The sequence below is a fragment of the Trichosurus vulpecula genome, chromosome 5, assembly GCF_011100635.1.
Source record: "Trichosurus vulpecula isolate mTriVul1 chromosome 5, mTriVul1.pri, whole genome shotgun sequence".
Classification (NCBI taxonomy): Eukaryota; Metazoa; Chordata; class Mammalia; order Diprotodontia; family Phalangeridae; genus Trichosurus; species Trichosurus vulpecula.
Genome location: NC_050577.1, coordinates 273,522,393 through 273,548,432, shown reverse-complemented (window position 1 = coordinate 273,548,432; position 26,040 = coordinate 273,522,393). Strand labels below are relative to the sequence as shown.

General features: G+C 41.4%; 1 protein-coding gene across 2 annotated transcripts in view; it reads left to right on the top strand.

Annotated features, from left to right (window-relative positions):
- The window catches only part of SCN8A (sodium voltage-gated channel alpha subunit 8), a 133,942-nt gene that overhangs the window by 87,149 nt on the left and 20,753 nt on the right, over nt 1-26,040 (top strand). For both annotated transcript variants that reach the window (XM_036758727.1, XM_036758726.1), the window contains exons 14-19: nt 2,040-2,213; nt 5,144-5,500; nt 9,604-10,071; nt 10,694-10,811; nt 11,572-11,726; nt 21,676-21,849. In XM_036758727.1, the coding sequence (XP_036614622.1) occupies nt 2,040-2,213; nt 5,144-5,500; nt 9,604-10,071; nt 10,694-10,811; nt 11,572-11,726; nt 21,676-21,849 (1,446 nt within the window). The remainder of the gene's footprint in view (nt 1-2,039; nt 2,214-5,143; nt 5,501-9,603; nt 10,072-10,693; nt 10,812-11,571; nt 11,727-21,675; nt 21,850-26,040) is intronic.

The following is a 26,040-nucleotide window of genomic DNA, read 5'->3' as shown; positions in this document are numbered from 1 at the left end:
CTCAATTGAACTCTTAATGTGCCAAATGAAAACTAATCAGCCTGTAGGTTGGAGACTACAGGACTCTGTTTAACCAGTTCTCCATATTACTTATTAAATAAATACTTCCGAAATCTTACTTAACTATAATACCTTAAGGACATATAATGTCACACGGAATTATGAAAAGCCCATGTAAGTCTATTTTTTTTTAGCCAGAGTTATAAATAAGAGAGTTTCTGCCTTTATGACCTTTGTTTTTGCACTCTCCCACCCCATTCAAGCCTTTATTTTTCCCAATTTTAAACAGGTTCATAGGATTCTAGGTCTCTGAGGAATTCTTAAAGACATTTTAATTTGATGCCTTTTGTTTTCACATCTCAGTTACCCCACCATAAAACTCTTCCTTGTAAAGAATGAATAGAGCAACCATGTCTGACAGTATTTGCAATTTTATGCACCCACAGAACTTTCCACCTTTCACTAGAGAGAAAGGAAATGTGTTTCATCATCTATTTTTGAAGAATTACATTGGTCACTGTCTAATCTTAGTTCAGCCACATTTGAATCTAGTTTTCCTTTCCATCACTGTAATCATCATGCACATTCTTTTGGCTCTTCTTTCTCCACTCTGCCCCACACTAGCAAATAGTAGTCTTCCTCTCACTTCAAAATGCAAAACACTTCAATAGCTTCCTGGGTGACACCTCCCAGGCTCGTAACTCAGAAAAAAATCTGTCCCTGGGAAGTATTATTCCCATTTTTTTTAACGCAAACTAGTCACAGTCTTTCAGAAGACCTGGTGTAGAGCCATGCATTAGTACAGAGACCGCAAATCCTTAAAAATCACGAACAGGTTACATTATGGTCTATTCACTCACGTTAGGACCAAATTCCTAGGTCAAAGCATCTCTGGTGACAAGGAAGAATCCAAGTGGTTCACCCCAACCAAATTCATAGCAGACTGGCAAACTAGAATGTCCATTTATTCATCTATCCTGGTGGGAAACACTGTTTTTAGTGATTAGTATCTGTGCTCCCTTCCGGATATACATTATGATACCTGGGAAACCAGCCGAGCAAGCAGAAAGTTGTTTAGTCAGCAGGAAAAAAGCAGGGCAGAGGAAGCTGGTTCATCCTGGGGAGACATGTCACCCATTAGACTACAAAGGGGATTTTCCTAGTGATCAAAATGCTGTCCAATCTATATCTTAACTTGCAATTCTGTATTCTTTACTTTCCTTTTTCTAGTCTCCTTGCTCTATTAAAACAATGTAACCTTAAACATGTTACAGTTCATTCAGTCACAGCTTATCCCATATTAATTACATTTTAGTCTCCTTGATGAGACGCACTGAAATTTGGAGAATGCCCTAATGTCATCAACAACATGTTTTTTAAAAGTTTGACTTAATGAAAAATATCCTTCTTCTTATCTGAGTAATAGTAATACAAGTTCACTATTATATGCTGAAAACGGATACTTTGGTCAGAAATCTCAGTATCAGTCACATCAACTTCTTTTATGTTATTTATGTGGGAGTGTGTGGGGAGGAGAGGATCCATCCTTTTCAAAGCCTGCATTTCTCTATGAATTAACTGTAAACAAGTGTGAACAAGGAATTTGAGAAGGCAATACCAAGAAAGGAGATTATTCTCTATTGGAATATGTAATGTATTTGAACCAAAGTAAAATCATAAGACTAACTTTCAAGGTTAAGAGATGATGATAGTCACTTAACCCCAATTGCCCTGCCTTCCCCCCTACAAAAAAAAGAGAGAGAGAGCTAATGATAACCTTGCTAACAAAGGAGACAAAATTGAGTGGCTTTAGTACAAAAGGGCAAAACTTTTTCTTCACCATATTGGGTTTTGGTTGTCTCTGAAATAGCAAAGTACAGATGAGTACTCTTAGACCATGGCAGAGGTAAGACTGAACAAAGGGGCCATCTTGCTGTTCCTTAGCAACTTTATGTTCAAAGGTAAATAATTAAAGCATTCTATTTTAATCATCTCTGTTTTTACCTCTTGTCCTTCCTTTTTCTTCTCCTTTTCTCTAGGTTTTCACTGGAATTTTCACAGCAGAAATGTTTCTGAAGCTCATAGCCATGGATCCCTACTATTATTTTCAAGAAGGTTGGAACATTTTTGATGGATTTATTGTCTCCCTCAGTTTAATGGAACTTGGTCTAGCAGATGTGGAAGGGCTTTCGGTGCTGAGATCTTTCCGTTTGGTATTTTAACTTTCTTCAGTTTCTTTTAAAGTTTCTTATCTTGTTCTTATCTTTTATAAAAGTCAATCTGATTACCACAAAATTCCTACATTATATTCTACTCTCAGAATCTAAGAGATCTTCAAGTTCATCCAGTCTAAATCCTTAATCCTTTTTCCAATTTCTTTTGAGTTAACTACAAAGATCTCCCAAACTTATGGTTTTTTGCTTAATATCCAATATTTTAATTCCTTTGTAAAATTAAGCTATAGGCATAAATTCTTTTTTTTAGTAATTCCTTAAAAGAGGCATTGGTTCCTCTACAAAACTGACTGCTAAGCATGACTTCTGTTTGAGGCCAAATATTTTTGGATTATCTCAGATATTTCTTCTTATAACCCAGTGGTTCTTAACCTTTTTTATACCATGGACCCTTTTTAGCAGTCTGGTGGAGCCCATTCACCCCTTCTCAGAATAATGTTTTTAAATATATAAAATCGAATTAGGATTACAAAGGAAACCAGTTGTGCTGAAAATTGAAAATAAAGATGTAATTCTTTACCCATTCAAGTTCACTAACCCCCTGAAATTTATCCATGGATCCCCAAGAGGTCCATGGATCCTGGGTTAGAAACTCTTGCCCTGGCCAATCATCCCTCTTAAAAAACATGTTTCCCTCTACTAAAAGATGGAGTTTTATAACCTTTCTAAGTTGGTTACCTCACCTATAAAATGGGATTGAATAATATTTGAGATATTAAGTTGAGTTGAACATTTGTCTCGATTACTACATGTTTAGGTAAGAAGAATGCTTCTTTTTTTTCTTTAATAAAGTAATGGTAAAATGACAAAAATGTGTCCCTGAAAGAATAACTGGTTAAGTTTGCTCTGAAAAGTTGTCTAAAACCTATACAGGCAGAAATGATATCCTCAAAGAATCCCTTAAAAAGCTGAGACATGCCAAGGTGGATAAAAAAATTCAACTCTTATCTTCTCTGAATGTCCTTAGATTATTTTTGGCTGCTGCACTTTTCCCTAAATTGCTTTTATCCTTTGGAGAAATGCCTTAGCACTTGAAACTGAAGATGTTTAAGTCCTTTTAGATGGAGAGTCCAGCAAACTAATGGAGATTAAGACATGAGTTACATTTGCATAGTTTTCAAGATTTTATTTTTTTTTGTCTCTTTAGTTGAGATCCATTGTAGACCTTCCTTTGTTAATATTTCTTGTTGTGCCTGGGAAAGTAAAAAAAGAGGCAAGGACTGCGGATAATCAAGCCCCCTAAAAGAAGTGGGGCTCAGACTGATATGTAGAACACAAAAAGAGGAAAGTCTGCTCCTGCTCCTCAGTTTAGATCCAAGTAGTATCTAGCAAAAGGCAAAGATTATCTAATTTGTGATGTCTCCTTCTAGCTAATTTCTTATATCACAGACACTTATATTTTTATCAAAATAGCCACATATAGATAGTATCATGTAAAACAGATGCTTATTATTTTCTATGGCTCAGCTTTTCCTAGTATTAACATAGAATAGCAACTCAAAACTTGTCTAAATATGTTCCAGTCATTCATTTTGAAGTTAATGGCCATCTGCCTTCTGATGCAACTTGACCTAAGGTATAGTGTGCTAGAGGCAATAAGACTTGGGTTCATATCCCACCAGTGACAGTTAATGGTTGTCTGACCCTGAGCAAATCTTTAACCTCTCTGAGCCTCATTTTCCTCATCTCTAAAATGGGAATTATTGAAGTACCTGCCTCACAGGATGGTAGTGAGGCTAAAATGAAGTAATATGTGTGAAGGGCTTAGTAAAACATCCAAGAACTAAATTAACATCCGTTGTTATTATTCTGAACTAACACCTATATGTCCCCTAATCCTTAAGCCGTTGCAGACATAGAACTACCTTAGTCACACGTGACTCTTTTCCTAGAGGAAAAGTTGCTCCATTTGTTATCATCACAAAGATTTTGGTTTTATTTTCATTTCAGCATTTGATCTTTTGACAAGCAAGAAAAGAGATGGTTCTTTTGTCTTTCATTGTAAAATTAAATTTTTAAAGTGTGTCCTCAGAATTGCTTCTTTCAGAAATATAACCATAAATGTTACCAATTTTACATGTTCAACATAATAGTGAGGCTATTAATAAAGCATGGTATTAATTTTTTGTTGTTCAGAATTGTGATTTCATTGATGTAGTGAACTCCTAGTACAGAAGCTGCATCTACCAATGTGGGTCTATACCTGTACTGCAGCTCCAAAGTCTGAAAGAGGTGCTTGGTATGCAAAAAAGTTAAAGGTCTTACCCAGCACCATACAGCTACAGGGTGCTAATGGCAGTATTGGAACTCAGATCTTCCTGACTCCAAGTCTAGCACTCTATACATTATATCAAGCTGCTTCACTGGAAAAATACCAGTGAAGCAGGAAATACATAGTATAGGTAAATTATGTCTATGAATACTGAAAATTGGCCATTATTATTGATTTTTCTCTCCTAACATTTTTTTAAGTGGATAAGAAATCTCTCTTTACCATGCTAGTACCTTGGCTTCCCCAAAATTGCCCCTTTCCCATGACCCTCATCTTGTCTTCTCAAGCGAAGTTTCCATGGGAAAATTACTTGTTTGTGTTTAGATTTAAATAAGGCAAGCTGACCCAGTGGTGGAACCCAGTCCTCAGAGTAGGATTCCTGTGTTCTACATCTCCCATAGACTTATTGTAAAAAGAAATCCCATCATTTCCCTGCTCAGTGCCTCAATTTTTCCTTTTGTGCATCGGCAGGGATGACCTACATTTTCCTACCAAAATTCTCTATATAAAGTGCTCAAAACTCCCCAGGGGCACTCAATAAGTAACCTTTGGCCTTATTCTGTTTTCTTAGCTGTGGTTGGTAGGAAAGAAATTGCGTATAATTTGGGTTTTTTGGTGGTTTTTTTTTCTTTCTTAGCTCCGAGTCTTCAAACTGGCCAAATCCTGGCCCACCTTGAATATGTTGATCAAGATCATTGGAAATTCAGTGGGTGCTCTAGGCAACCTGACCCTGGTGTTGGCCATCATTGTCTTCATCTTTGCTGTGGTGGGGATGCAGCTGTTTGGGAAGAGCTACAAGGAGTGTGTCTGCAAGATCAACCAAGACTGTGTGCTCCCTCGCTGGCACATGCATGACTTTTTCCATTCCTTTCTCATTGTCTTCCGTGTATTGTGTGGGGAATGGATTGAAACCATGTGGGATTGCATGGAAGTGGCAGGCCAGGCCATGTGCCTCATCGTCTTCATGATGGTTATGGTCATTGGCAACTTGGTGGTTAGTATCAGTTTATCAATCTCTTTTCTTTGACTTGGATGTCACTCTCTACCCCTGCTCCCAAAACCCCCTATGCTGAGCCTTCCTGCTGCCTATCAAAATGGTAGCCATTCCTGGTCTTTGCTTTCCGCATGAATAGGGAACCTAACATAGAGCAAATAGACCCTTTTAGCTAAGCCATCATGGTATTTCTTAGGGTTTTACTGAATGGAAAAAGGGCTGCCTCATTAGATAGTGAGTGTCCCGTCACTAAAGAGGTTCAAGCCAGGAGCTGGGTAGAGCACATCAGGGATGTTGCAGAAAGGGTTTGTATATCAGAATGGGTTCGACAAGAGGATCTTAAAATCCCTTAATAGTTCTGAGGTTCTGTTGTTCTAGTCCCATTATTGACCTGCTTTGTCCTCACCACTGGGGGTGTGCTCTCCTCCTGTTTAAACTCTTTTGTAACCTCCTGGCTTTTAGTCAGTTCTCCTCAATCCACTCCCTGTACACAGAGCTACCAGAATAATCTTCCTCTGGCTTCTTTATAGAAATTGTATTCTCTTAAGAATATGATATCTTTATCATATAGGCAGCGTGCAGAGTAGAATAGTGCTGGTCTTGGTGCCATGAGACGTGGGTTCACATCCCATCCAAGATACTAGCTGTGTGACTGGCCAAGGCAGCACGGGGGATGGAGTACCGCAGTCAGGCAGGCCTGTGTTCAGATCCCACCTGTGCCAATAGCTTTACTTCTGCCTGCTTCAGTTTCCTCATCCTGTAAGATGGGGATAATAATAGCACCTACCTCCCAGGGTTGTTGTAATGATACTTGTAAAGCACTTTATAAACAATAAAGTGCAATGTGAATGTTAGCTTTTTTTTTTCACTTAACTTCTCATAGCTTCCAGTTCTCCATCTGTAAAATGGGATTGATGGAATTGTTGTGTGGAAAGCACTTTGAAACCCTTAAAGCATTATATAAATGTATTATATATAAACCATTTTTATCACTGCCACTAAAATCCTGCTCCAGTGCCCTGTCCTGGTGTAGAGCTGACCCCGGGTTCTCTGGCCGATGCTGTGAAGATCTGGAGAGGCCTTTGAACTGAGCTTGGCCGGTAAAGGAGCCATTCCAAGAGGGGGGATCGAGAAGGAGTATCTTGGGTGAGGAAAAGCAAGAAGGTCCACTTTGGCTGGACTGTAGTTTGAGTGTTTTAATGACAATTTAGATTTGAAGATCTTTCCCACCCGTTAATGAGCCGTGTGACCTGCTTACGGCACAAGAAACCTAAGTCACATGTGGTGGGAGGAAAAGGAAAGTGTGCCACAGGAAATGCTGAGAGACTCGTTATGCCAGTTAGAGCTGAGGGAAAGAGCAGATGTGGTGGCTGTGCTGTGCATGATTGTTGGTGGCAAGGCCCCAGCAGGGGGTGGAAGGTTATGGGATGGAGTGGTTCTCTGCTGTGATATTGTGTATTGAATTCTTTTCCGCTGTGATTGATTGGGCATATTGGTTTCGGGATCTGGTTCTTTGGTGTCTGAATAAATGGTTTACTTCTTCTACCTTCTATGTGGAGAGTCTCATATTTTGTGATACAGAACCACATAGGCATATCGACAACGATCGTCTATACGACATTATTGCCTTGCTAATACAGGTGTGTAAAGAGTAAATATGTCCACAAGACCTGGAACTAGGCTGCAAAGGACTTGTGAGACCAAACAGATGTTTGTATTTGACCCTGGGGGTTAGGTTGAACCAATAGAGTTTATTGAACAGGAAAGTGACATGGGCACACCAGTGCTTTAAGGAGTATAGCTTCATCATCTGTGTGGAGGATGGATTGGAGAGGGGAGACACGGGAGGTGGAGAGATCAAGGAGGAGGCTTTGTAATAGTGCTAGGGAGAGATAGTGGATGAACCTGAATTGGGGTAGTGACCCTCTGAGAGTAAAGGGGACAATCAAGAAATGTGGTCACCTTGATAATATAACCCAAAACTCCACCTTTAAGAGTCTTTTTGAAGGACTAAACTTAGCTAGTTTACTACAGCTCTAAAGTACTTTTGGGCATTGAGATTATGCCCTAAAGCGATCATTGATGAATCATCATTTCTCAAATAGCTGGCTTTAACCTTTCGAGTACCAAAAATTGATTTTAATCATTTTTAATAAAATTCTTCCAAAATATATACTCCCTTGCTTTCTTAAGTAAAGTATACCAAAGATGACTTAATCCTTTCTTTGTGATTCAGGACTGTAACTATGATTATTGTGCTCTTAGCCTCAGGGGTCCCAAACATCTGTCCTTTTTGAGGGTTTTATGTCAACTTCATATAGTTTTATGTCTCTTTCCATGCTCTCAGCTTTCATTTATACTGCTGTCCATGTCCCTACTTGTAAAATCTCCTTCTTTCTGCTGTGGACCAGGAAACCAGCTCACCAAACTTTTTAGAATGAAAGTGAGGGCAAGTGAACTGTCCTGTGAGCAAAGTTCAGGAAGTTTGATGTATAGATTTTGTGACTTTTATTTTGACTGCTCAGAAGCCTGTTTTGGTTACTTTCTTGTTGTCCATTTAAACCACTTAAAGTGGTGAGATTGCTAGATGACTAGGTTCTAGGTAGTTGGAATATCATTTCAGTATTTGAAAAGATTTGTGATTTCATCAGTGTGTGAGTATGTGTTTCCCTCCATTGAATCAAATCAAAATTCCTCCATACCTAAGGTAGATAGCATTTAGCATTTTTGGGCTGGTCTTCAGTCTGTCACCAGACCCCTGTCTAAATGATTTTCATTTTTGTAGGTGGCTGTGGTATCTTTGTATTGTGCTCCAGGTCATCACCTTCAAGATCAGTCAAGGAGCATTTCATGAAGCACCTACTATGTGTCAGGCCATATGCTAAGCAATCGCTGATGATAGAAAGACAAAAATGAAAACAGTTCCTCCTCTCAAGAAGCCTCCCTTCTGGCCAGGGGAGATAATATGTACATATATAAATAAATACAAAGTAAAGACAGGGTGATTGTGGGAAGAAGCTACCAGCAGCCAAGGGGATAAGGAAAGGTCACATGGAGAAGGTGGCACTTGTTCTCAGCCTTTAAGGAATAGGGATTTTGAGAGAACTAGCCTGTGGTGGGAGAATGGAGTGGGAGACCAGGCAAAGCCACAGAAACAGGAGATGGGATACTGACTCTAAGGCACAGTAAGAGGCTGATTTGGCTAATCTGCCGTATGCCTGGAGGGAAGTCATGTACAAAAGGGTGGAAAAGTAGGCTGGGGTAGGTTGTGAAGGGTTTTAAATGCCAAGCAGAAGATTTTATATTTGATCCTGGAGGTAAGAAGCTTTCAAGAGTGTGGAGAGGATAATTAAATGTATGAGAGCTGATGAGGTCACCAAGCAAGAGAGTATATATAGAGGGAAGAGGATCCAAGGCAGAGTCTTGGAAGACACCCACAGTTAGATGTATTGTGAATGATGATGTAGGAAGGGAGACTGAGAAGGAATAATCAGACAAGTAGAAAGAGAATGTGGAAAGCAGTGTCATGAAAACTCTAGAAAGTAAAGAGTATCCAGCAGGAAAGGAGTAGTCAGCAGTCAGGTGCTGCAAAGAGGTCAACAAGAAATGAGAAAAGGCCATCAGATTTGGCAATGGAGGGATCCTTGGTGAAAGAGTAAAATGATCATACAGGAAACCATATTGCAGAAGGTGACAGGAAAGGAAGTGGGAGGCAGAGAGAAGACAGTTTTTTCAAGGATTTTGGCTGAGAAAGTGAGGGGATATATAAATTCTCTCTCTCTCTCTCTCTCTCTCTCTCTCTCTCACACACACACACACACACACACACACACCTGATGACAGCCTGTATGAAACAATGAAACAAACATTAAGTGTCTGCTTAAGACACTATAAAGAGAAAATACAATTGTAGGCTCATTAGGGAGCTCCTTTATCTCTGGCACTTGTTCATGTTCTCCACACAGTTGGTTTTAACAAAATAATTAGCTTGACTTAATCCTGTGATTCCCCAAGTCTGGACAGATTTAGTAAATATGGTTGGAAGGGCTGACCTTGACCTGCTCAGCATCCTTGGACCTCTCTTCTTCTCCCACTCACTGCAGGTGCTGAATCTGTTTCTAGCCTTGCTTCTAAGCTCCTTCAGTGCTGACAACCTGGCTGCCACAGATGATGATGGAGAAATGAACAACCTACAAATCTCTGTCATCCGCATTAAGAAGGGAGTAGCCTGGATTAAATTGAAAGTACACGCCTTTGTTCAGACCCACTTCAAACGTGAGGCTGATGAGGTGAAGCCACTAGATGAGCTGTATGACAAAAAGGCCAACTGCATTGCCAACCATACTGGGGCTGACATCCACCGTAATGGTGACTACCAGAAGAATGGGAATGGCACCACCAGTGGAATCGGTAGCAGTGTGGAGAAGTATATCATTGATGAGGACCACATGTCCTTCATCAACAACCCCAACCTAACTGTGCGGGTCCCCATTGCTGTGGGCGAGTCTGACTTTGAAAATCTCAATACTGAGGATGTCAGCAGCGAGTCAGATCCTGAGGGCAGCAAAGATGTAAGAACCAGAGGGTTGTCCTGTCACAGAAACTATGGGCTCAAGGCAAAGGGGCCAGATTTCTCCCTCCTTTATGAGCTGCTTTAGCTCTGGGCTGCTTCTGGAGGATTCTGGCAAGCTTAAAAATCTAATTCATTTAGGGATTTGCAGGATCATCCTTAGAAAGGACCTGTATTTATCCACCCCAGTCTTCCCTAGGTGTTCCAGATCAGAGATGACTTGAAGTCATATTGAAAGGCTAAACAAAATATTCTGCAAAGCCCATTCTAAGTCTAGGATTATACAATTCTAGAGTTGGGCAGGCTTTCCAAAGTTTACACCTTTCTAGACATGAACCCCTGGGACTAACCTGGAAGCAAATTACCTGTGGAGAGGGGCATCATCTTTTGTCTGCTTTATTGACTTGAATGTTATTATACTATCCCAACTGAGAGAAGATTAGTAAGTTCCTAGGTCATCACAGTAATTGTGTGACCATCATGAGTTACCAATAATGGGTTTGGGGACTAGGAATGCATATTAGAATTATATATGATATATGGTCCATGCAGTATGCCAAGTGAAGTTGTCAGTGTGGAGTTAGGGAGCTTCTATCTGAGCTTCCTTTTTGTTGTGAAACTAGAAACTGGATGATACCAGTTCCTCTGAGGGAAGCACCATTGATATCAAACCAGAAGTGGAAGAAGTACCTGTGGAGCAACCTGAGGAATACTTGGATCCAGATGCCTGCTTCACAGAGGGTGAGCAAGGGGTCCAACAGGGCTTGATTTGCAGGATGGGATAGAAGGGGTCCTCTAATTAACTGCTGTCAGCGTCCACTGCTGGGTAACAGTTGGAGAGAGGCTTAGTGCCTCCTTCCTAAACTATCTATGAATAATGTAGAGATTGGAATAGTCTATGTTAGGGAGGGTGTGGCCTGCAATAGGAGGAAAGTACAGGCCTTAAAGGGAAAGCCAATACTGTTTCTCCTGATTCCTCTCAGCTTTTCCTCTGTTCATTCATCACCAGCACAAAACCATATGAGGGAAGGTCTCAGTCCATGGAGGCCGTTCCTACTTAATGATTGCTCCTTTCTTGTCACTCTGACTACTTCCCAACTGTGAAAAGGCTTGTTCTGCACTCAGTGGAGCCATGGAGATGGGAGATGAACCGTTATATGAGGAATTGCAAGAAAGCCAGTCTGGCTGTACCATAGAGTATGTGAAGCCTTGGAGCCACATTGGGAAGGGCTTTAAATAGCAAAGAGAAGAGAAGTGTGTACTTGGTCTTAGAGGTAATAGGGAGCCACTGGAATTTGTTGAGCAGGGGAGAGACATAGTCAGTTTAAACCTGTGCTTTAGCAATCTCATTTGGGCAACTATGTCGAATGGGGTACACTCATCTGAGTCAGATATTCTGATTCTTGGTGGTGTGCTGAGACATGGCCTAGTTGGGACATAGGAAGGTACACCTGGGTCAGGCACATCTGTCCCTCTGACATATTTCTCCCTGTGGTGTCAGGTTGCGTCCAGCGGTTCAAGTGTTGCCAAGTCAACATTGAGGATGGATTGGGTAAGTCCTGGTGGATCCTACGGAAAACCTGTTTCCTCATCGTGGAACACAACTGGTTTGAGACCTTCATCATCTTCATGATTCTGCTGAGCAGTGGTGCTCTGGTAAGTTGTAGGGGACTCTGCTGGGAGGTGGGCAGCCATGCAAAGTCAAGAGAGGGCTTGATGCAGTAGAGTGGTGTAATGACAGGAGTGAGCAGAAAAGAACTTGAACAGCGATTTTCAGATTGAATGGAGTCAATAGGAGCAAGGCTGCCATGTCTTTCTCCTAACCTAAGTCATTCATTTAGGCACCAATTGAGTATCTTGTGAGCAGTAACACTGTACTGGAATACTGTATCAAAAGATTTATGTCCTTATCAATTTGAGTACTCCCTCCTGGAGTACACATTGGAACTCACCCATATTTTCTCATCCTCTCCAACTCTTGCCCATGTTCTCACCTAAGTTCTCCATAGATGATTCACCCAGGATGATAAAGGTACTCTTAGGCTTTTAAACATCATATGGATATAAGGGCAACATTTGAGTGTTGCAGCTTTTATCCCACAGGTTCACAGAATGTTCCCAGGAGGAGGGATCTCAGCAGCCATCCCATACAACCCATATTCCCCAAAGAATTCCCCTGGCAAGTCATGATTATCAGGAAGCTGCTTCTTCCATTAAGACTGAGTTTGCCTTTTTGCAATTTCTTCCCATTGTTCCTAATTCTGCCCTCTAGCACTGAACAGAAGGAATCTAATTCTTCCTACAATAGCAACAACCACAATAATAGTTAGAATTTAAATAGCATTTTAAGGTTTGCAAAAAGCTTTCCGAATATGTCATTTGGTCTTCACAGCCACTTCGTAAGCAAGGTGCTATTACTATCTCCCTTTTATAGATGAATCAGAGAGAGCAGGTTCACATAACTAATAACTGCAAGGCAGGATTCAAATGGGGGTCTTTCTGTCTCCATCCAACACTATATCTGTTGCTCCACCTAGCTGTCTTTTCCATTCTGTAGCCTTTTAGGTATTTGAAGGCAGCCATCATGCCCCACGGAGCCTCTTTGACATGCTAAAACTCCCAGGCCTTTCGGGTGATACCCAGATGGCATCAGCTGTTCTTCACCATTCTGGTTGCCTTCCCATGGACTCTTTACAATTGGTCCTTTTCTAAAATGTGGTGTACTCTGATTTGAGCACAACCTTCCAGAAATGGTCTGATCAAAGCAGAATACAGCAGGGATCCTACTCTGTGACTGGCCCCTTTCTTTCCAAAACATGCATCTCATCCATAATCTTTTACACCACTTCTTTTATGTCATCATTGGCAACATGCCCCCGTGTGCTTACACTTACTCATGTCTCTGTCTTGTGGTCACCTGCAGTTTTGATTCTTTAGTTATTGTGATTTTTCATGGAAAGCCATATATCAGTGGTACGTATTGGTGTTGAAAAGATGCATTTTTATTTTGCATAGAATCTTGGGGTCATTGAAATTTCCCAAGAGCAATTCAACTGTCTATCTAATTCCTATTCAATTCTGGGCTTAGTTCATCAGCCATTTCTAGTGTCTGTCCAAGACATAGGTATCGATGGACCAGCTGAGTGATTTTTCCATTACCCAAATATCATAGTCTGGACAATGGGCAGTCTTTACCCACTTGCTTTTTCCCTACATGGATTGTTAGGTTATTTTGAGTGGTTGTGGATCTCATTTAGGGAGCTTTATAATTTCCCTAGGCTTGAAGTAATCAGCACAATATCATCCACAAATAGAAGCATATCTCATTTGGACTGTGCACCAGATCTTCTCCACAACAGTGACAAGCACCATAGAAAGCACCCTCTTCCTTCTTTGTGGCCTCACTTGATACTGATTATCAGAGGGTTGATCTCCAATTACCTTTGTTTTGTGTCTAGCAAGGAATCTTGTATGATCTTAAGCATATGTATGGGAAATGCCTTGTTGTAGGAGAACCTTTCAGGGAGCAGTTTCAACTTCTGAATTAAATGCTTTTTTAAGAATCAGCAAACAGAGTGAGATCTTGTGTGCTCTTACCTTTCAGTCAAGTGTGTGACTTGAAAGAACCTGACTATTTTTTCAAAGATGCCCTTAATCATTCGCATAAAGATTTTATAGAAATAAGAGCAGAAGTATTTGAGTTGGTCATTTTTTAAAATATTTTTTGAGTTGGTCATTTTTGATGTCCTCTTGGTAGTAGTAATACCAACTCTGATTTTTAGCCAGTTGCCCTATATCTTCTGCTCTTTCAGATAATTTGAGAATCCTTTCCTCAACACTTTTAAAACAGCGCTGCTTCCAAAATGGATTTTTTTTCTGCGTGCTTAATCTGGTCCAGCTCTTCTGCCTGGGCTTATTGCCATTTCTACTCCCTCATTTAATAAGTTAGGAGCTGAGAAGTTAGAGTCTACATATAATTGTTCCATTGTCATTAAAGAAGAAAATAAAATATTTTAATAGAAATGCTGAAATAACTATTCCATTTTTAATCTGTTGTCTTTCTAGTTTCAGAGATTTTTAATTTGAATTTTTTTTGTCAATTAACAGTCCTATTTTCTCTCCTTCTCAGCTCTTCTCCCTTGCCCCTCCCCCTCAAACCATTGTAACAAATATGCATCATTAAGCAAAACAAATTCCTGCATTGACCATGTCCAAAAGATATATGGTTTATTCTGTACACTGAGTCCATCACCTCTCTCAGGAGGTGGAGAGCATGCTTCATTGTTAGTCCTTTGGAATCACGATTGGTCATTACTTAGTCTTTTAACATTTCCAGTTTTACTGGGTGACCTGGCCTACCTGTATATTGCACCTAGCTTTCTGCAAACTTGCGGAACCCCTTCTCGTTGTTTTATGAAGTCATACAGCTCATTAACTTCCACTGTCTTCTTCCATAAAGTCTTGTAAATGAATATACATGGTGTTGCAAAAGCCTTTAAAACTCTTCTAAAGCAGAATTGCTCTGGGCTGTCATGTCCCTACAGCTGGCATGGAGATCACTTGTTTAATGACTGAGGTAATTTCTGTGTTCTGTTGGCCTCATCCTTGTGACAATTGTTTTTTTGTGGGATTTTTTTTTAAACAAGACTTATGATTTTATCAATGTAGAATTCCCAGGGAAGAGCTCCTTCTACAATATATAGTCATCTTTTTGGCGCCCAGGGCATTAAAAGATTAAGTAACTTGCCTAGGATCACACAGCCAGCCTGTCAGAGGCTGGCCTTGAGCTCAGGTCAGGAAAGCTCTGAGGCCAGTTCTGTACAATGCTGCCTCAAGCAGTTGATTTCTATCAGTCAAATTTCCTTAGGAAAGGTGAGTAGTCAATTGTTGGCGTCTTTTCCTCTGCATTTCCCAATCTTGGTGTCTCTACCTTGTCTGAATGGGGCAGATTGGAGCTGTTCTAATTTACACTCTAACTTTTCATCTTGATCCTTTTTTTTGCCAGTTTGGAATTGGTTTTGATTTTTGTTGTAACAAACTGAGGTTCTGACAGTGCACAGGCTGCTGGTTGAAAAATGGCTCCCACATCAAAAACTCTTTATTTCTTCAATATCGAGATGAGTTGTTTTCATTTTTGATGATGTTCAGTGCTTGCCACGCCCAACACCTTCTAATTTTCTTCTTGAAGAAAGTGTTCATGATATATGTGTATGATGCTTCTCTTTAGTTTACAAATCTTTGACCACTTTCATTTCTTAATACTTGAACTGTATTTTCCATTTTTTTAAATACACTCTTCTTTTGCCCACATTTGCATTGAAATCACTCAGTTCTAAGGTATATGTTGACTTCGTTTGGAAGGTTTCATCAAACTGTTACAGGATTTTGTGACCATTTCGTTCTCGGGAACATATATTTTTCTATAAGCTGCCATGACTTTCATAATGGTGTCTTTGTTTATTCTCATAGTGAGCACCATAAGGCAAAATGATCAAGTGTCCCATGAAATAATGTTTTGTGTTTCCTTTGGACATAGAATGAAATATGCTCCAGAACTTCCTTTATTTGCCTTTCCTAGCAGAACCTGTGAAGCATTCAGCTGAAGATTGCTTCTACTTTTCATTTCTAGCAAAGATGTCAATATTGACAGGTGCTCTACTCACGTGGAATATGGGATAGTGTGGTAATTCCCTGATTGTTAAACAAGAGTCTCATCAATCTGTAGAGACATCTAAAGACCAAGTGATGCTTAGTTCTCTTTGCTCCCATTCCTACCACTCTGCCTCTTCAGGGTGAAGCTTCAGGAAGTTGAACAAGTCTAAGGGAAAATTGTTCATTTTTCATTTTTTCCCAGGTTGCCATGGCCAAAGAATTATCACTTGGTGGCCCATGTACTAGAGATGAACCCCCTCCACACTTACCTAATGACACAGCCTTTGACTTAGTCCTTTAAAAGCTATAGAAGAAAAAAGTAACATGGTCCCTACGCTTGAGAAACTTATAGGCTAGTTGAGGAGACAAGACATTCATACTTGGAAAAAAAAAGAAATAGAAAGGAATCTATAATTGAATGCAATATGCATACATGTTAATTAAGGAAGTGATCCCTCTTCTCCCCCTTCCTTTCTACCTTCAAACAATGAAAATGACAAAATCAATACAAAGTGTCTTTATTATTTGCCTGATAATACTCTGATTGCCTTGGCCGAGTGAACAAAGGACATTTTATGAGGAACAGTTTATTAAGAACCACCAGTGTACCTGAATCTGTATGAGAAGGCTTTGTACAGAATTGGACTTGAGGTTCAGAATCTAAATGAGGCAGAGAAGAATGGGGGTTTGGTTGTGGAGGACAATAAGGAATTCGATGATGTAGTGATGCTGACAGTGACTTGGGTGACTTAAGGATTTCTTGAAAATAATGAAAATTAAGGGGAAATTTGTAGTGCCTCGTTGAATGACCAAAGGGTGCTGTACATAGACCATCCCAGGAGCCCTGGCACCAGTGGTCTCCATCTTCAAATGACTGGATATTTGTTACTTGGTTTGGATACTTGCTACTTGTACACTTAGACTGTAGGTCTTACTTTAGAGGAGGAGGTCACAGATGTTCTCGACGTAATCCTACCTGCTGGGATTCAGCAGTCCCAAATGAACTTCTTAGACTGCTAAAAGAACTAGCAGATGCACAGACTGAGTCATCTTTGAAAGGGAATGAAGAACAGGAGTGGTACTACATGACTGAAGAAGGACAAACATTCTCCATGTCCCAGAAAGGGAAGAGGATAGATTCTTCAAATGCAGGTCTCTGAACTTGACTTCATTTCTTAACAAAATTCTAGAACATGATATTAAAGAGGTGGTTAGTGAATCTCTAGAAAAGGAAGCAATAAACACAAAGAGCCCCAGGGCTTGATAAAGAATCAAGGATAAATCACACCAGAAAAATCTTATTTCCTTTTTTGATGGGTAACTAGATTTGTCAACTAGAGGAATGGTATAAATATAATTTACCCAAATTATATTTAGCAAAATATTTGACAGTCTCTCATGCTATTCTTGTGAAAAGATTGGAGATGAAATGCAATTAAGTGGCTTTGGAAATGGTCAAAAGGCTAGACCCAAAGCGTAACAAACAATCAATGATTCAATGACAAATTGGAGGAAAGTCCCCACTGGAGTACCCTAGTCATCTGTGCTTGGCCCTGTGCTGTTTCACATTTTTACCAGTGACCTAGGTTATAGCATAGATAGAGTGCTTGTCAGATTTTCAGGTGATACAACACTGGGGGCGTTAACTAGCACACTAAGTGATAGGATTACAAAGGATCTAGCCATGCTAGAACATTGGACCAAACTTAATAGAATGAAATTCAGTAATAATAAATGTAAAGTCTTGCACTTAAGTTTAAAAAAAATCAACTTCACAAGCACAAGATGTGCTGGCATGGGGAGAGACTTGGGGCAGGGATGCCAATTAGCAGGCTCCTGCAGTAGTCTAGGTAAGAGGTGAAATCAGTTGGTGGTTATGTGAGCAAAGATAAGGGACAGATGCAAGAATTGTTGTAGAGGTAGAAACAAGGAGGAGGTTGGAAAACTGAGGAGATCTTTGGGGCAGCAGCTAATAACAAGGAGCTGACGGTACCATCAAGGTTGTTTCCCTGTGTGATTAATGGTGCCCTTTATAGAAATAGGGAAATTCAGGAGAAGGATATGGCTGAGGGGAAAGATATGAGTTCTTGTTTTGGACATGTTTAGATACCTGTGGAACATCCAGTTGGAAATGTCAGATGAGAAACTGGTGAAACAGGATTAGGTCTCAGGAACAAGAGTAGGGCAGAACATATAGATATAAGAATCACCTCTATAGAGCTGTTAATTAAACCCCCTGAAATGATGAGCTCACCAAGAGTGCTGGAGAGAAGAAAGGAAAGAGGATCCAGGGTAGAGCCTTGGGGTATAGCCAGAGATAAAGGACATGCTGTGAATGATGATCAAGCAAAGGAGACTTAGAAGAAGCAGTCAGACAGGTAGGAGTAGAACCAAGACAAAGCAGATGCAAGAAAACCCAGAAAGGAAGAGGAAGAGGTGGTCAGCGATGTCAAAGGCTGCAGAGAAGGCAAGAAGGAGGATTAAGAAAAGGCCATTGGATCTGGCAACTACGAGATGACTGGTCATTTTGAAGAGAGCAGCTTCAGTTGACTGGCAAGGTCAGAAGGCAGATTATAAAAGATGGAGGAGTGAGAGAGAAGAGGAAGTGGAGGCAATATAAATAGGAGTTTGGCTTAGAAAGGGAGGCATGGCATAGGATGATAGCTTGAGAGAAGTGTAGTGTCTATTGAGGGCTTATGAGGCCTGGGGGATACTTGAGCATGTTTGTGAACAACAGAAAAGGAACCAGGAGGTAGGGAGAAATTGAAGATTAAAGAAAGAAGGGGGGAAACCGAAAAAGCAATCTGCTGGAGACGGGGTGGATTGAATGGGGTGGGATCAGGGGTCCAGGTAGAGAACTTGGCCTTGATGAGCAGAAGGGCCAGATCATTAGAGGCTGGTTTTGTTTTGTTTTTGGAGTGGGGAAGGCAGGGCAATTGGGATTAAGTGACTTGCCCAAGGTCACACAGCTAGTAAGTGTGTCGAGTGTCTGAGGCCAGATTTGAGCTCAGGTCCTCCTGACTCCAGGGCCGGTGCTCTACTCACTGTGCCACTTAGCTGCCCTGAGAGGCTGGTTTGAAAAAGGAAAGGATGGGAGATGATGTGAAACCCTGAGATGTGCAGAAGGGGAGCAAAGGAAGCTTGTGGCATTTATTTTCTCTGTAAAGTGTAAAATATAGTCCTCAACTAGGCAGACCAAGGAAGAAGGTAGTTTGATATATGTAAGGGAGAAAAAGATTTGGACCAGCCTCTCTAGGGAGTGGGATAGAGACTCAATTAGGCAGAGAATAAAAGAATTGCTTTGCTATGGTGAGAGCCCAGTTGAGATTGGATAATATACGTTTGTAGTGGGCCCAGTCATCCCAGTTGCATCTCCTACCTCCATTCTGCAGCATGTGAGGAGGAGCCAAGGAGACAGATGGTGGGAGTGTTCCAGGGTTGGGGATTGGTAAGGCATGAGCAGCAATAGAACAGGGGGAGGGGGAAGGGAAGCATTTATATAGCATCTGCTGTGCTAAGAGCTTTACAAATATTATCTCATCAGATACTCACAACAGCCCTGGGAGGTGGGTGCTATTATTATCCCCAGCTTACAGTTAAGGAAACTGAGGCAGAGAGGTTGTTTTGGGGGAGGCTGGATTTAAACTCAGGTCTTCTTGATCCCAGGCCCAGCACTCTTTCCACTGAGCCACCAGCTGCCTATAAAGGGAGCAAAAGATGTGCATGTAGAGGCCAATGTGGCGTTGAACTGGCTAAGGTCAGGATGGAATATAGGAAGGGAGAAAGGTGAAGCCTGAGTAGGGCTGATGACCTGTGAGATTACAGAGGGTTGAAAGGATGGTCAGTCATGGGCAGGACAAAACAGCCAACAAGCAGCTACTGCATATATATATATATATATATATATATATATATATATATATATATATATATATATATATATATACATGCTATATATACACTGTGCTAAGAGATGTACCTACAAAGACAAAGGCCTTCTGTCCTTACGGAGATTACTTTCTCATGAGGGGAACAATATGGAAATGAGTGAGGTGATATAGGATTGGAGCTGTAGGAAAGACCAGGATTGGATATATAGACCTAAGAGGCAACTGGTGGCACCATGGATGGATCGCTGGGCCTGGGTCAGGAAGACTCAAACCCAGCCTCAGACACTTCCCAGCTGGGTGACCCTGAACAAGTCACTTAACCTCTGTTTGCCTCAGTGACGTCAGCTGCAAAAGGGGGGTGATGATAAGAGCACTTGCCTCCTAGTGTTATTATGAGGATCGAGTGAGATAATATTAGCACAGGGCCTGGCACATAGTAGATGCTTAATAAATAGTTGTTTCCTTCCTTCTTTCATACACATGAAATTTATAAATAAACCCATGGGAGCTGATAAGGTCTCTGAAAGAGAGATCAAGTAGTAGGGAGAGAAGAGAATATGGTTCAAGACAGAGCATGTGTGTGTGTATGTATGTGTGTGTGTGTGCATATATGTGTATGTGTATATATGTATCACACCAATTAGATGCAAGGTTTAGGAGGAATAAAATAGAGGGAGAGATGGAAGTGATAGGAGGTTATAATTGGATAAAAGAATTTCTAGTTCTTGATAATAAAGTGGGGAGATCAAAGGGGTGACCATCCTTTCACTGAGGGGGAATCCTGGGAATGAAGTCAGAAGTTTACTGTGAGTCAACAACAATGTGACCAGGCACCCTAGAAGGCTGGTGCAGTCCTAGGCTGCATTGAGAAGGTCAGGGCTAGGGAATATATGGCCCTACTATGTTTTACCCTGGCCAGGCCAGATCTGCAGTCTAGAGTTTTCTTTTAAGAAGGCCATCATTATATATAATCAGTATCATGTTGCCTGCCTTCTCAAATGGTAGAAGAGGAGGAACAGGAGGGAGGGAGAGAATTTAAAATTCAAAAAAATTTTTAAATGAATGTTTAATTTTTTATATGAAATTGTTTTTACATTTTTATATGGAATTACAAAATAAATAAAAGCACAATTTAAAAAATCAAAAAGGAGGACACTGTTGGCTGGAGGGCAATCAAGGTGAAAGACCTCAGGATCAAACCATAATAGGACTGGTTGAGAGGAAATGGAGCTCTTTAGCCTGGGAAAGAAAAGACTTCAGGAAAACATGATGGTTACCTTTAAGTACTAGAAACGTTGTCATTTAGAAAAGAAAATTAGAATTGTTCTGCTTCCTTCAAGATCAGTGGCTAGAAGGTGCAAGATGCATCTTTAGGATTCACATGAAGAAAACCTTCCTAGCCATTAGTGCTACACAGAAGTGGCATTGGCTGCTTCAGGAGGTAGTGGGTTTTCCCTCACTAAAGGTCTTCAGACAGAGATTAGGTGCACACTGGTGAGTGCGTGGGAGGATCAATTCTTGTTCAGTAGGGGTTGGATCAGATTGTCTCCAAGGCCTTTCCAACTCCAAGATTCTTTTATCCTCTAGAGCTATAGAGTATTTCACTAAATAGAGCAGGGACTTTCTACTTTGGAGGAGTGGGTTTATTTTTATACCCCCCCACACACACCTCTCTTAAGCATTGGGAACTTGCTTGATTCAGCCCCATTATGCCTAGGGAGTAAGTCTGGCTTTCTGTGGTGGCATGAACTAAAGCTCTAGGAGCCAAGATGGGAGTTCCCTATCCTCCTTCCTTCATTTTCAGGAAAAATAAGAGTCAGAAGGAAGTGCTAGGATTCCCCATCCTTTGAGATACCCTCAGCCACTGAATGCCATCTATAATGTTTTTGTGTCTGGAGGCTGAGACCATTTTTCATATAAAGAAGGCCCATAGCAGAGGCAAGAAAGAAAAAAGAAAGAAGGTTATATGGCCAAGTGCAGTTAAACAGGATGATTAATGCTACATCTAGGGACTGCTTGTTTGGTGGCCCCAAAGCCATAAGTGGCTGCTATTTCTCTTACAGGCCTTCGAGGACATCTATATTGAGCAGAGGAAAACCATCCGCACCATCCTGGAATATGCGGACAAGGTCTTCACCTACATCTTCATCCTGGAGATGTTGCTCAAGTGGACAGCCTATGGCTTTGTCAAGTTCTTCACCAATGCCTGGTGCTGGCTGGACTTCCTCATTGTGGCTGTACGTGTCTCACTTATACTTCCCACACTTTCTAGCAAGGAAATAAAAACAGGGAAATTGGGCCATCCTAACTTCTTGGGAGGGTCTGCTAGGGCCAGGTTAGGGAGTGGAGGCTCAGTGTAAGGGTGGATGAAGGGGGTTGGACTTTCTAGGGATGAAAATCTCCAAAATGGTGGGTTGGAGTAGTTGTGAACTTCCTAAAACTAAAAATTCTTTGGGCACAAGTCAACTAACCCTTAGATCCAATATGTCTTGCTTTGAAAGAGGGTCTGTGAAGCAGCATTTTGGGGCTGGGAATCGCAGCTGTTGGTCTTAGAATGCTGTGGCTAGAAAGCAGCCCAGTAGTGAACATAGCAGCAAACAGGACAAGAACTGTCCTTGGACCCCGGCTCAGCATGAAGTCTCTTTCTCTTTCTCTGTTATTGGGAGAAAGCAAAAAGAAAGCAAACTCTGAATAGGGAGGAAGGCAGGAAGGCAGTAGAGAAGTGAACTCTCAGAGTTCTTCTCTTGGCCAGGCCCATAGACTCAGGGGCATTATCCATTTAGTTTGATTCTCTGCACCAGGCTGCTCTGAACAATACCATACATATAGAGAAAGGATAGGACTTTTCACAAGAAAGCCAAGTTGACCTGAAATGAGAATTTTGGGGAATCAATGGCTGAGGATGAATCCGTTTCCTAATACTCAGGTTTTATAAAATGAGTATGCCATAGAAACAGGGCCTGGCCTGGCTGTTGATGTTTTAAGAAAGTCATATTGGACGAATCTGTCTCCTGCCTATTGCTACCTCCTTCCACGTTAAGGACCAAACCTTAGAAGGCTTTTTGTTCTGTACTTCCCACCCCCCCACTTTGGGTTTACAATAAGCATATCTTAAATGTCATTTTTCTGAATGTTTTCTTTCCAGTTGAAGGTCGCATTGCCCATGACTCTTCCTTGGCTCCCTGTTACTTATTCCTTGTTGGTTTTATTAACAGGAAAAGTATTTTTTTTCCTGAGTAATAACTGAAGCCCTCTTCTTCCAGCTGAAGCAGCCTTTTAAGGAAAGGGTGAATGGAGATGGCAGAGGGCACAGCGCCAGGGCCTGCAGAGAATTCATTTCCTGCTGAGTACAGAAAAGTGCCAATGAAGCAAAGCTGTGTAGACATTGGGTTAGTACAGTTAACTTGTAGGTCTGATTGGCTACACGATGAGAGAACCAATTTAGATCTAGACAGAAGCCCATAGAAATGACTGTCTTAGGAAACAAGCCCAGAGATAGGAGCTAGAAATGGTTTTTTCCTCCACCTCCACAACTTCCTTGTGCTTGGCTCCAAGGCTTCCTTTCCAGAAGGCTGGTTCTGTTCTATTTCAGCACCTGATGCGAAGGCCTAATTTCAGGGACATTGGGTGCTAGAACTGGGCTTGGTGGTGTGTGTAGTGGTTTTCTGGGATAAAGGCACATCAGAGCAAGAAGACAGCAAAAGAGATTTCATTGTTCCTTTCAAGCCGGCTCATGTATCAGATAATGGACTGCTTGGTAACTCTTCTGTCTTGGAGCCACTTTGAAGCTGACCTAGAACTGCAATAGAACTCAGGTGATCTGCTCTGAGCCTAGACCTGCTCTTATTCCAAGTGACTTTGGGCTGGTTTAGGGAGCTCTGGTCTATCTCATTGCTTTATTCTGATTTATCTTAAGAAGGACCATGGAGACCAGTTCATATTTTGACTCCTTAGGAGTCTAGAGCCAATAGGAATTCCCAAGTAAGCCTTAGAATAACACCCTTTTCTAGACCTTTAAGAGATCCAAGAAGTTATAAGTTAAAGTAAATTCTTTCCCCTGTCTCACTCTGCTCTAAATTCACTTTTCCAGGCCATTTTGAGGTAAACAGCCCAACAGTTCAGAGGTATGTGCCTTAGAGACCAATGGTGTCCATTAGGTGTTATAGCTACCTTTTCTGCCCTCCACTTCACCATTCTTTCATTCATTCACTTGACAAATATTGGTTAAATACCTACTTTGTGCAAGGTTTTGTGAATGATACAAAGACTACAAACTTATAGCCAATAGACAGTATTCGAAAGCATCTTTGGGATTTTGGCTTGTCATTGTATCGTCCTAGCACAGAACCCAGCAGAAGTTCCACGGAGCTTCTTAATGATTAAGTCAGGCAGCCTTCTCAGCAAGCCATCCTTCAGCAAGCATTTACTGCACACAGGCACTGTGCTGGCCCTGGGAATACACAAACAAAAATGGTCCTGCCCTAGAGGAGGTTTCATTCTGTCTGGAGAGATGGTACATATTTAGGTACATATCCTGAAAAACTTCAAAATGAAGATAAAGAGAGCACTGGCATCTGGGGGTGAGGAATCTGTTGAAACTGCATCAGAGCTTGAGCTGAGTCTTGAAGGAATTGGACAAGGCACAGGGTTCAAGGGAAGTGCTTCCAAATACTGTGGACAGCTCTGTGATAGGAAATGGCTTGTGTGTGAGGGCAGTCAGAAGGCCAGGCTAGCTGGACCATGCCAAGAGTGTGAGAAGGGGAGGGACACAGAATCACTTAGTTGCCACCTTCATGTGTGAGCTAGCAGGGAGGACCATCGCTGTCACCATCCCAGCAGGTGCCGACTGCCCATCTGGTTAGAGAGCTGAAGCTCCCTTGGCACTTTTCTACAACAAATAGCAAGTAATAATTTCAAGTCCTGATACAGTACACAGTCTCCTGAAGGCTCCCCTAGCTGTGTGTAGACTGTGCTAAGCCACTCCCTCTGCCCGATACTTTTTAACCAGGGTGTTTTTGTATCTAACTCTGTTTTCCCTCACCATATTCATTTTGTCTAACAGATTTCCTTTCCTCCCTGACAGACCTCCCAGGCTGTTGTACTATGAATGCCACACTTCTTATTTTACCCACTTTTTTTTAGTGTCATGAGGAAATCCAGGTAACTCCCAAGGTTATTTTTTTTTCCTCTACAAGATAGTTGAATCTCAAGGACATGAGTTTGGAATCACTTGTGCTTGGATCCTCATCTACACTGAAGATACTTCATGCCACTGCAGTGGAGAGAGTGGGGGTGGGGTTATATTCCCTTTCTCCACAGAGAGCAATGTTCCCTTTAACCCTGGGATAAGCCAGTGTGCCATGTTTGGGGCTGGAGATCTTCAAACTGTACCAACTATCTCCTGGAATTGGTAACCATGGAAACATTCTCCATTCAACAATGTTCACATTAGTGTGGAGATCTCTTGGCATCCCCCACATCTTCCCAGCCCTATACCACCCCCAGACTCCCCATGTGTTGTTCCCTGATCTTTCATTTTAGGTTTAAGCCTCCTCTTAGTTCCTCATGCCAGCCTAAGTGGTGTTCTGAATATTTCCACCAGATGCCTCCGAATGGAGACTTGGAGAATTTTAAGTGAGTCTTGCTACTTATTGTGTGATGATCCAAGGAGCTCTGTCTTTGCCCACCACCATCTATCTTAATAAATCTCTACAGGACTGACCAGCTGAGCAGCCAGATCTATCAGCAGCATGGAGACAGGTCATCTGCAGCAGCTTCTGAATTGGTCTCTGTGCTTCCCCAACACCATTCCCCACTTTAGGACCTATTTGTCTTAGGTTTAACCACCCACCCTGATGAGCTGGGTTCTGTGTGCCTTGTTTGGAAAGCCACTAAGGAGGGGGTTGGTAGGCTTTTTAAAAGCTGTGGTTAAACAGGACAACTATGGGTCCACTTTGATCAGGTACCTTGGTAGGGACAAGACAAGTTTCATCAGATTAAGTCTCATCACATTAATGTCTCTCTCGAAATCCAGTACATGGAGAATGACTAGGGCTAGTATCATCTTCATATGGAAACCCTAGATTAGGCAACATGGAGGGGCTAGTGGGCACTGCCCCCTTCTGATGGTGATGATGAAGAGGACAAAGAATTGGTTGGTGCTGCTGTTTTTCCTATCTTCCTCTACATTTATCTTGGGCAAGATTGAAATCTGCACCACTGGATTTTGTGCTGACCATATCTACCATGTCCTTTGTAAACCTTTCTGGTGTTGGTGTTTTCAGTGATATTTGGGCAGCCTCTAAAGCCCTAACTCCTCTTTAAATGAAACTTCTTGGAGCTTTACTTAGCTGCCTTGCTGAGATTCTGTCCCTGATACAGGAGGCAGATTCTCTATATGCGTCTCTTGGGCAACCCTGCAAAATGGC